General features: G+C 36.2%; 1 protein-coding gene across 1 annotated transcript in view; it reads left to right on the forward strand.

Moving 5' to 3' along the window:
• Window positions 1–12,043, forward strand: part of MGAT4D (MGAT4 family member D) — a 41,456-nt gene that overhangs the window by 2,178 nt on the left and 27,235 nt on the right. The window contains exons 2-5 of the mRNA XM_081813117.1: window positions 545–703; window positions 2,654–2,791; window positions 7,734–7,867; window positions 10,890–10,936. Coding sequence (XP_081669243.1) covers window positions 545–703; window positions 2,654–2,791; window positions 7,734–7,867; window positions 10,890–10,936 — 478 coding nt within the window. The remainder of the gene's footprint in view (window positions 1–544; window positions 704–2,653; window positions 2,792–7,733; window positions 7,868–10,889; window positions 10,937–12,043) is intronic.

The following is a 12,043-nucleotide window of genomic DNA, read 5'->3' on the forward strand; positions in this document are numbered from 1 at the left end:
TTCAGTTATACATGATTTAACACCTGAGCCACTGTAACTTTTAAAAGGATATTCTGTAATTTATTTAGCATATGTCCATTGTTGAGCATTTAGGCTGTTTCTGATTTTCTTATAATGATTAATAACGCTGCTGCCTGTGTTATACATCCTTAGAGCCAAATCTGTGTATATAGTTCTGGTTATTTTCTTCAGATAAATTCTTAAAAGTGAATTTTTTGTCTCAATTGGTTTTTCCCTCTAATTACAAATCTAATATGTGCACAAAATGGAAAATTTGGAAAATATAGAAAAGCACAAAGTAAAGCAAAAACCGTTTATAATAATTCCGCCTTCCAGATAGTACTGTTTTAACATCTCACTCTTTCTCCAGCCTCTTATGTGTATTGTATATACATATATATATAAACTATGTACATGTATATATACACCCATAGTGTTACAGCTATGTTGAAGCATATATTTTATTTTTTCGTTATATATTATAGAAAATTTTATGATACTGTTGCTACATATATAAATATATACACATATGTTTTCCTTGCAGGTAATCAATTAATTAATTGCAGAAACCATATTTTGGAGTTTAAGGAAAAAATGCTACATTTAAAAAACAAAACTGAAAGAAATCGCCAAGAGCTGATCAAAGCCTTGAGTAAAATGAAGTATGAAATGACACAGAGAAAAAATATGTCCATAAACTTAGGTTTGTGTTGCTTTTGTTTTTGTGGGTGGTGGTTGGTTTGTTGGTCTTGTGTTTTGTGTTTGGGAATTTAGATTTTGTGCTTTGTGATTTGAGGACACTTCTCCCCAACAAATATAACTAAATTAGTTACTTGTTCTTTTATTGTGAGACATACAAAAATCAGGTAAGAGATATCACTGATACACTTCCTCTCCTCTGTAGCTCAGAAATGGTCTTCCTGTGTTTTCTGTGTGACTTGCACCACCATCGTGACCCATCCGCTAGACGGGCCAGAACCCTGAGTGTCACTCTGACTCCCCCACCCCGCCTCCTCTTGCATATTCCCATTTCAGTCAATAAGCAAACCTGTTGATTCACAATCCTATGTATCTCACAAATCTGTCCACATTTTCCCATCACCATCTCTGCTGCTCTAGTCAGGCTGCCTTCATCCCTCGTCTGAATGACTGCTAACATTCTTCTCTGTTTTTTCTCTCTCTCCAGACTTGTCCCCGTCTATCTATTTCCACTGTAGCCAAAGTGAAGGCTCAAATCCTGTGTATCATGCTGCAGTGGCTCCCATTTCTCCAGGATAAAAAGTCCTGCCTCCGTTTCCCCTTTTGTAGTCAGGTAGTCCTTACTCTTAATACCCTGCAACCACTAATCAGTTCTCTGTTCTTAGAGTTTTCTCTAAGAATGCCATTCAGAATGCCATTCAGAGGGAATCATACAGTGTGTAATCCTTGGAGACTGACTTCTTTCACTTAACAAAGATAAATGGAAGTTATGTGACCAAATTTTTGTTGACTTTATATTGCTGAGTAGCCTCTGATTATAGGGATATACAGTGGATACAGTTTGTTTATCCTTTTACCAATCGAAGGACATTTAGGTTGTTTTCATTTTTTTGGCAATTACAAGTACACGTTACTGTAAACATTCATATACAGGTTTTTTGTATGAAAAAAATTTTCTATAAGGTATATATATTTATATATATGTATATATATCCTGAATACATATCAGACAGATACGTGATTTGGAAATGTCTTCTCCCAATCTTGGCTAGTCTTTTCATTCTCCTTATGGTGTCCTTCAGAAACCAAACACTTTTAATTGTGAAGTTCAATTTATCAATTTTTCTTTTTATATAATGTTTTTGATATTACCTTTAAGAACTCTTTACCTCCCTCAGGGTCATGAAGATTTTCTTTTATGTGTGTGCTTTGAATTTTATAGTTTAGGTTTTACATTTGGGTCTCTGAAACTTTTGAGTTGGTTTTTGTATATGGTGTGAAGTACAGGTCAAGATTCAGTCTTTTTCATGTGAACGTCTAAGTATTCCAAGTATTCTTTGTCAAAAAGACTGTCCTTTCTGCATTGAATTGCCTTTGCACCTTTTCCAAAAATCAGTTGATATTTATGTGGATCTATTTCTGGATTCTCTATTCTGTTCCATCGGTCTGTGTATCTTTTTTTAATGTAATACCACACTGTCTTGATTACCATATTATATATTATGAATTATATAGGGTGTGAGTTTTCTAATTTTGTTCTTCTTTTTCAAAATTGTAGAGGTATATTCAAATGAATGGTAAAAGTAGAATCATTAAATGTTGAGCTACAAAACAAAGTTATAGAGATACCAACATTAATGTGATATTAATCAAAATAGCAGATCAGATCAATTATAGCATGTTTCAGTTATACTTCATTTAGAACTGACAGTTCTGTTAGTCTCTGGTTATGTAGCTCATAGTGCTAGACTTAAATATTATTTTTAAAATAAATATGAATCAATAATATTTGAACTATATTTTGTAGCCATATGATTTTAATAGTTCACATTTAATTGTATTTCTCTTATATATTGAACACTAAATCTGTTAATCTCATTATGAAAAATTGTACCAAAGAGAGAAAAATCCCTATGGTCATGCACTTAGCAACCCTCTTTTTTCTCTCTTTTAGCTGAGAAGAAAATGAATACATTGGGTAAGAATGAAACAGCATCTAATACATTTGAAATCCTAAAGTTCTTTTTTCCTCATCTAAGGAAAGTAGACAGAATTTATCCTGATGTAATCATTGGAAAAGAGAAAACAGGTGGTAAGCAAATTTAGAATTAGAAAATCAAATATAGATATTTTGATCTTTGAGGACATGTTTTTAAGTTTTGTTGTTGTTTGTTTGTTTGTTTGTTTGTTTAAGTAGGCTCCATGCCCAATGTGGGGCTTGAACTGAGAATCCTGAGATCAAGAGTTGCATGCTCTACCGACTGAGCCAGCCAGGAGCCTCTTAAGTTTTTTTGGATGCTTCTCTAATTATTATTATATTGCTTTTAAGTTTTAATATGTAATCCATTAATGTAATACTCCGATACATAGACCACCAGCTTATGGGGCATTAATTTGGACTGCCAGAAATTATATGACTTGGCAGAAGAAAATAGTTGAATAGATATTTAGAGACTTGAATTCAAATTCAACTTGAATACAGATGTTTTAAAAGTAGGTTATTATAAGTCACATATACATTTGACTTATATTAAGCATCTGCTAAGTACCTGGCAACTCTTGTCTCCCTTGGTTTTGATCAGTTCATTCTTATCTGGTTATCTTCCTATTTCCCCATCTTTTTGGGGACAAAGGTCAGTGAAAGCTTTACAGAAGAGGTGATGTTTCAGCTAATCCTTAAATAATGAATTTAACTTCAGCAGGTATTAAAGAAGAGAGAAAGCATTTAAGTTAGGGATTTTAGGGCGAGTCTCCAAATGCTTGCCATTCTCACAGACCTTGTTTATTCTGAGTCACCCCAGGCCAGCAGCAGCCAACTACAGCCCACAGGCCAAAGCTGCTACTTTACAATAAGATTTTGTTGGAGCCTAGTCAGTGCTCATTGTTACTTGTCTGAGGCTGTTCTCATGCTACAGCGACAGAGTTGAGTAGTTGCAACAGAGACTGTATGGCCCGAGAGACAAAAATGTCTATTTACTACCTAGTCCTTCACAGAAATAGCTTCCTGATCTCTGATCTACATGGTTCCTTGGGAATAAGTAGTGTTCCGTAGCACATGCCTCTGCCAAGCCTGCTGAGTTGGGATGGGGGTGCCAGTGGCATTGTTTAACATCTGAGTTCTCACTGTGTTCCATATACTGAGTTGCTGTGCTTTCCTTCCTTCTTTTTTTTTTTTTTTAATGTTTTCTCTCATTGTCTCATTTGACCCTCACAACCCAGTACAGTAGGACCTATGATTATCTCTAATTTACACCTAAGAAAATTGAGGTTTAGGGGCACCTGGGTGGCTCAGTCGTTAAGCGTCTGCCTTCAGCTCAGGTCATGATCCCAGGGTCCTGGGATCGAGCCCCGCATCGGGCTCCCTGCTCGGCGGGAAGCCTGCTTCTCCCTCTCCCACTCCCCCTGCTTGTGTTCCCTCTCTCGGTGTCTCTCTCTGTCAAATAAATAAATAAAATCTTTAAAAAAAAAAAAAGAAAACTGAGGTTTAGAGATATTAAACTACTTCTTGAGATCACACTTGAGTCTTAAACTGCATCAGATTCCCTCTTAGGAGTATTTTGAATATGGCATGTGTATGTACATAGACGTGCATAATGTGTGTGAATATATGAGAAAGTGTGTGCTCCCCCAAAGCTATAGGTAACAGGAGGAGGAGATGAAAGACATAGAAAAAAAAAAAAACCCAGTATGTAGAAACTATAAAATAGTAGATACCAAGAATCAGCATAGCCTTAAATAAACATCAGCAAAGATAAGCAGAAGCCCATCCCAGAGAGTGAAAGGAAGGAGGGAGAGATGTTTGTAATTGGGAAGAACAACAGAACTCTTTTTGGGGTTTTGAGGTGTTGAGGTAACCCAGTTAGCAGAACTGTGTTAAATCTTTTTTTTTCTTTTTTAAAGATTTTATTTATTTATTTGACAGAGAGAGACACAGCAAGAGAGGGAACACAGCAGGGGGAGGGGAAGAGCGAGAAGCAGGCTTCCGGCTGAGCAGGGAGTCTGATGTGGGGCTCGATCCCAGGACCCTGGGATCGCAACCTGAGCCGAAGGCAGACGCTTAACGACTGAGCCACCCAGGCACCATATAGAACTGTGTTAGATCTTGAATAATTTTCTAATTCCCCAACTATTTTCCTGATTTCCACCCATGCTGTATATATTGATCCTCCTTTTGAGCCGTTTGGTGGATTTTCATTGGTCCTTGGGAGGACCAGTTTGCCTATAAACCTTCATTACCAGAAGTAATTGAAAAGATTTTTTTTTTCCTGGTAACTAAAAGATCATAGCACATAAAACATTTGTAAAAGCACTGAAGCCTATAGCAAGGCCTACTGGGGAATCTGTCATCAGTCTTATTTGTTCTATATTCTGAGTATATTTCAAATAATTTCTGCTCTCTACCCTCTATAACTATTCTTTCAGCTTTCATTTCTTGCCCAGTGTATTGAAATAGACTTGTAAATTGACTAGTCAATCCATTCTTCATACCCTCCTCAGAGCTATGTACTAAAATGCATAACATCATGCTCAACTCTTGCTTAAAATCCTTTAGTGGGTCCTCAGTACATATAGGATGAAGCTAGCTCCTTGACATGGTGTATGCACAATAGACTATTTTTCAAATCAATTTTTGCCACTTCCCCTCCTTTCCAGCAACCCCAAAACACTTGGAGTCCCTGTGAATAAGCCAAGTGATTAGCACATGCTGTTCACTGCCTGCAGTGAACCCACCACCTCCTGTCGACCACAACTAACTTGTCATGTAAGTCCCTTCCCCATTAGGACTTTTCGGCTTAACTGACAACTTCTTTGTGCAGTCCTCCATGTTCTCAAGGAACTAGCTTCTACCAGGGGAATAGTGGTGGATAAGACAAGACCCTCATCCTCCTACAGACACGTGAGAAGGCAATTACAGTATATAGGGTAACTAGTGCTGTGACAAGGGAAATACAAGGTGGAGCAAGTAATCCATACTTGGGGAATTAGGGAAGACTTTCTGGACAAAGTGACATTCACCTGAGTCATGAGGTGTGAACAGAATTGGAATAGACTAAATAGGGAAAAAGCAGGTGATGGATAGTGGAAAAGTAGAGGATGTTCATCCAGGTAGAGAAAAAGAAATAGGAAGGGTCTAACAGCAAGAGGGCCTGGACAAAAAGTGGGGCGTGTGTGCACAATTGGGGCTGGAAGTTATTGTCAGTATGACATGGGGCAGAGCCCAAATAATAAAGGGACTTGGCCATTCACTTATTCATCCCAAATTTATTGCCATTATTATGTATTCTAATAACAAATAGAATGATAAGTACTATGTGAGATGAAGTCAGAATATATAGCTGGTACACCCAACCTACTTTAGAAAGAAAGTGTAGAATTAGCACAAGGAACCTGAAGAAGAGTATTCTAGGCAAAGAAAGGATGGCATGTGCAAAAGCCTGGAGATGAGAGTGTCCTCTATTTGGTCATTCTGAGAAGCTGAGCGGTGTTAAGTGAGACTGGTTTAAAGAGAGGATAGTTGGAACGGAAGAGGAAGGTCGGGACCAGGTCATTAAAGGTCTTGTAAATGTTTGTAAATGTGTTCCTTACCCGAAGGCATTGGGAGTCATTTCGGGAATTGCATTTTAGAGTGGATCCCAAAGTTTGAATAATAAAATTTAAAAATCCACTCAGAATATAATTTTAAAATAAAAAGTTCAACATGGTAACAACAACAAAAAAAATCACCCAAAAACAAAAACAACAAAACCCAAAGTTTGAAACTTGATTCCTGCCTTACACCATCCATAAAAATCAATTCCAGGTGGACTGTAGCTCTAACTATAAAAGGCAGACAAACCATCGAGAAGATATTCAGGAGAATATCTTTATGACTTGAAGATAAGGATTTCTTAACAGGAATCAAAAAAGCACTAACTTTATGTAAAGGAAGAGATGGATAAATTGTACTATATTAAAATTGAGAATTTCTGTTCATCAAGAGGTAAAACATTGAAAGGGAACCCAGAGTGGGAGATGATACTTGTAATACACATAAATGACAAAGCATTCATATTCAGAATCTATAAAGAGCATTAATAAATAAGAAAAATCCAGAAAACTCAGAGAAATGGGTAAGAACTTAAACAGGGATTTCACAGAAGAATGTCCAAAGACCAATAAACATATGAAAGTATGTTCGAACTCAATAGTAATCAGGGAAATACTAATTCTTACTGTTCTCACCAAAGTTCAGTAATTTTTTTGTTACATAAATGCTTCTCAGTTTGTTGTATATCCAGGGCCCTGATTGTTTTGACAATTTTTTTCTAGTTTTATTGTTGCTTTTTTAGGGAGAGGATTTTCTGAGTTCCTTACTTAGCCATTCTAAAAGTCCTTATCCCCATCTTGAAGGTGGGGACATTGAGGCTGGAGAGGCTGTGTATCTTGCCCAAGTTCATATGCCCAGGCACTGGTGTTGAGTTTGGGCAGACTTTACTGATATAATTTTAGTTATCTATTTGGATGACATGAGATCCGTTCTCCCAGTGTTCCAGTCAATAGCGGTCAATACAAGTAACTTAGGGGCATGGATTCATTCCATTAAATCACTTGAAAATTACTTCATACATTTTTTTTTTCACAGATGAAAATATTTCATGGTATTTTTCCTGTTTTGGGTTCCAGCATTTCCTTAGGAAGAGAAGTAGAGAATCCGCCTATGTGTGACATTTTGTACCCAAGTTAGGTAAAAGCTAAAATAAATGGAGAGTGGTTAGTTTTATCTTTTACTACACTGAAACCCTCCAACATGAGAACATCTTGGAGTCTACTTAATGCATTTACTAACAATCCACTGCAAATTGGAATTTGCTCAGGCAGAAAATGAACTTTGTGATAAAAATTAAGAGTAGTTTGGATAATTTTTGTAATATAGTTTCGGACATTCTTTATGACCATACGACTAACCCAAACACAGTAATAAGCATAGATATTAATGATAAATTATGTTTTTCTCTGTGGTTTGAAATGATGATTCCATGCTCCTTTGTCTGCAGTCTCTTTTGCACTGGGCATTTCCACTGTTAACAGAGGAAATCAAAGTTACCTGAAGCAAACACTGAATTCTCTTGTCTCCAGGATGACACCTTCAGAAGAGAAGGACTCTGTGGTGATTGTCTCTGTCGCAGATGTACGTATGAAAAATAAGTGGCTCTCCTCATGCCCAACCTGTGGTCTCCAAATACCCTTCCTCCATGGTAATCACTATATCATTTTGGATTTTTTTTCTTAAATTTAAGAAAGCAATTCATAGATGCCTTTTTGGTTGGCAGACAATGTATTTAGTACTTGTTTCATACCACTGAGAAGGAACTAAATACGTCAATCTAAAAAGAAAATATAGTGGTTCCATGTGGAGAAATAAGATTGCATTGTTAAATATGTTACTAGGAGCCCTGCATACTACGTAGTACAGAAATTATATTTACAAACAGAACATTAAAATTGAAGCTATAGCAATAAAACCTGCCGGCCCAATAAAAGGTAGGTATATGAATCAAGAGTAATTTGTATTAACTTAAGTAGCAATAACCACCATGAATATTGAGGGATTCCTTTCTATATCTGAAGGATTCTAGACAATTTTTATATACATTATCTGTAGTCTGCATTACATCCTTGTAAAGTAGGTATAGCTATCCTGATTTTACAGGTGAAGAAACTGGAGCTTATAGAAAGTAAGTAACTTGCCCAGTAATTAATACAGCAGATTCAAATCTATGTCCAATGGCCCCCAAATTTTCTATCTTGCCCTCTAATGCCATGTAAAACTTACATAAAGCACTGTATAAATATTGACACCATAAAACCTTTTGGAGGGGGAATTTGGCAACTTGTGTTAGATTTAAAATGTGTATATCCTTTGTATCAGAAATCTCAATTCTGGGAAGTTATCCTAAGGAGATAATCAAGCAGGAATTCCAAAATAATAAAAATATGACAGTATGTACAGTAGTTGAGAATACATACTCTGGATCTAGATTGCCAAGGTTCAAATGCCAGCTTCTCCATTTCCTGGCTTGTGAACTTGACAAGTTCCTTCAGTTTTCTATGCTTCACTTTCTTTCTCTGCAAAATAGTGATGATAATATTACCTATGTCATAGGGTTGTTTTGTCAGTTACATTAGCTATTATATTTAAAGTATTTAGAATGATGCATGGCATATAGTAAACGTTGAGTAAGTAATTATTTCAAGGATTTTCAATGCTTGATTTCTTTATAAAAGCATAACATTCGAAAACCACCAAAAATGTCTATCAATAAGAGGCTGGTTAAATCCTTGTGTCTACATTGCAATAATCCACAATGCAATTGTAACCATGGAAAAGAGAATGAATATCTGTATTAACTGACATAAAATGATGTCCATATCATATTGTTGAGTGGGAAAAAAGATGTAAAGCATCACATTTAACATCATATTATCTATGTAAAATGTGATAGACGGAAGGAAGGAGGTAAAAAAGATACAGACAAAACTGTATTAAAAAAAAAAAGAAGGGCGCCTGGGTGGCTCAGTTGGTTAGGCGACTGCCTTCGGCTCAGGTCATGATCCTGGAGTCCCGGGATCGAGTCCCATATCGGGCTCCTTCCTTAGCAAGGGGTCTGCTTCTCCCTCTGATCCTCCCCCCTCTCATGTGCTCTCTCTCTGTCATTCTCTCTCTCAAATAAATAAATAAAATCTTTAAAAAGAAAAAAAGAAAATGAACAAACCTTGGAATAATGGTCTCCAAAATATAAATAATGTTATCTCCGGATACTAAGAGTTGGAGGGATCTTTGTTGTCCTTTTTATATTCTTTTTTTTTTTTTTAAGATTTTATTTATTTATTTATTTGACAGAGAGAGACACAACAAGAGCAGGAACACAAGCAGGGGGAGAGGGAGAGGGAGAAGCAGGCTTCCCGCTGAGCTGGGAGCCTGATGCGGGGCTTGATCCCAGGACCCTGGCTGGGATCATGACCTGAGCCGAAGGCAGACACTTAATGACTGAGCCACCCAGGCACCCCTGTCCTTTCTATATTCTTTTCTTTATTTGAATTTTCTATAATAAACCTGTCTTTGAATGCAGAAAAAACTCAAAAAACAAAATAAGCAATAAAAGAACTAAGAGGAAAACATAAAAGATTAAACAGTCATTCTCTCCAAGTTTAATTTCTTAATATTGAAAGCATATACATAATCTCCGAAATGTTTTGTTGCATTTCTGTACGTTACATATTATAATCTTTATTTCTTTGCTGCTGACACAGTGCACATCTGCCTAAAATGTTTAGACCAGTAATAAAATATTAGGGACAAATTTTAAAATGGAATGTAGATTGCTTAAGAAGTGTAACTTTAGTACTATATTTAAAATATAAAATATTTCTGTGTAACAAATAGCTGATGATTCAATTTATGGCTATCTTAAGAACCTTAAGTACTGTCATAGAGTTATCTGCATCATGATGGATATTTTAAAATAAGCAGTCTGTATACATTTCAGAGTACTCAGATTTGACAATAGAACTGTCATTATTCAAAATTTTTCAGAATTTTATATTAGGAATGCTTGGGGCCCTGAGGCAATATTGTGTAAATACTATCACTTTTGTGAAAATAAATAAATAAATAAATAAAACATCTGGGAATGTACTACCAAAAGCTACTTACAAATGAATCTGTCATCTAATCTAGCACAGAATTTGATAAAGAGTAGGCACACAAGGTTTGTTGATGGAAGAAAATTTGGGAAGCAAGCTGAGTAATACCATCTGGAAAACTGTGGTCTAATTTTGAAGTACGTTTATTATTCTATGATACTCATAAAATGAAGACATTTTCAAAAAGCGCAGTTCTTAGAAATAAACCATCCCATTTTTAGGACAAAACTGTTTTAGATACATGGGTTTTTGCATACTAATTTTTAAGTGTAAATAATGTGTAGTGATATTTTGTACTGTGACAAAGGAAGAATGAAATCTTTTCAGTATTCAAGTCAGGTCTTTTAGACACATGGGTATTTTAAATTCTTTTATAGACAGTGGAAAAAAAAATTCTTAGGAAGCAATGACATTCCATACCTAAACTAGAATTATATATAGCAACCATGTAGTAGCAAAACTATGAGGCATGCTTAATTTCAGTAAAATATTTTTCTCATTTTTAGAGAAATGAAGATTATTTAAAATCTGTCGTTGGCATGATTACAAAAAGGTAAGGACTGTCTGATAAGTTTGAAAATAGCTGTTCTTTCATTTTTCTATTTTATTTTTTCTGCCCAATTATATTACTGTATTAGTGACCATATTCATTCTGATGAGTGAGCTGTATAGAAAGAACTACTTAGAACTACAGGTAGTTCTGAGCTGTGACAAAGTATAGCTTATAACTTTCCCCAATTTTGTAGGTTGTCTGCCTAATAAAATCCACCTTTTCCATGTTACTATTGTTGTATCTATTCTCCATGAAATCCACTTCCTCTGAGAGAAGCCTACTAGATTATTTCTTAATAATCTAGTTCTTGTGTTCCTTAGTGTATGAAGTCCCATTCTCCACTTCTGCTTACAATCTCCTGTTGGATGTAGCCTGGGAGATGCGAGCACATGATGATGAGCCAACATGACGTTATTTTTCAAGCAAGATGCTGTGGAATGGACCCGGCCTTTCAGATCTTTATGTTCAGTGGGTGATACAACTGCTAAAAAACAAATCACAGCCAGGAAGCTCGTGTTTCATATTGGTATGGGGAGGGCAGTATGAGAACACGTAGAGGGTGAAGTCTTTCACTCTACCTGCAAGATATAAAGAAAGTAATAATTGAGCTGAGTGTAAAGGTGTAAGTAGACACTCTTAAAGCAGATTAAAGGAGAAAGGGAATGCCTGACAAATAGAATTGCTTAAGAAGGCAGAAAGGCCAGAAAGGAGCACACTAGATTTTTGGAAATATGAGTGTATCCTGGAGTATGGACGTTTGAGATTAAGGAAGATGTATCAGTGGGAGTTAAGGCAGGCTGTGATAAGATCCTGAAGAGCCTTGGGTAACATGCTAAGGATTATGCCCTTTATGCTACAGACCAGCCTTGCAAACATGGCCTTCAAGCTGAATCTGGCCAATAGACAGTTTGGCTTCGCCAGCAAAGTGTTTGGTTTTGTTTCCTTACCAAATAGCTCAAGGGGGTGAGGCAAAAGTTATTTTCGTCAAAAAAAATTCTAGCTAATAACTGTAGAATGAATAGAATTAGAAATCACCATTTTGAAACAGCTGGTTCAGGCATGTCCTTCAGTGACATGTGGATGGGGCACTTGATGTGGAAGGTGTAC

Source organism: Leptonychotes weddellii, chromosome 2 (assembly GCF_054177405.1).
Source record: "Leptonychotes weddellii isolate Sample4059 chromosome 2, ASM5417740v2, whole genome shotgun sequence".
NCBI classification, from domain to species: domain Eukaryota; kingdom Metazoa; phylum Chordata; class Mammalia; order Carnivora; family Phocidae; genus Leptonychotes; species Leptonychotes weddellii.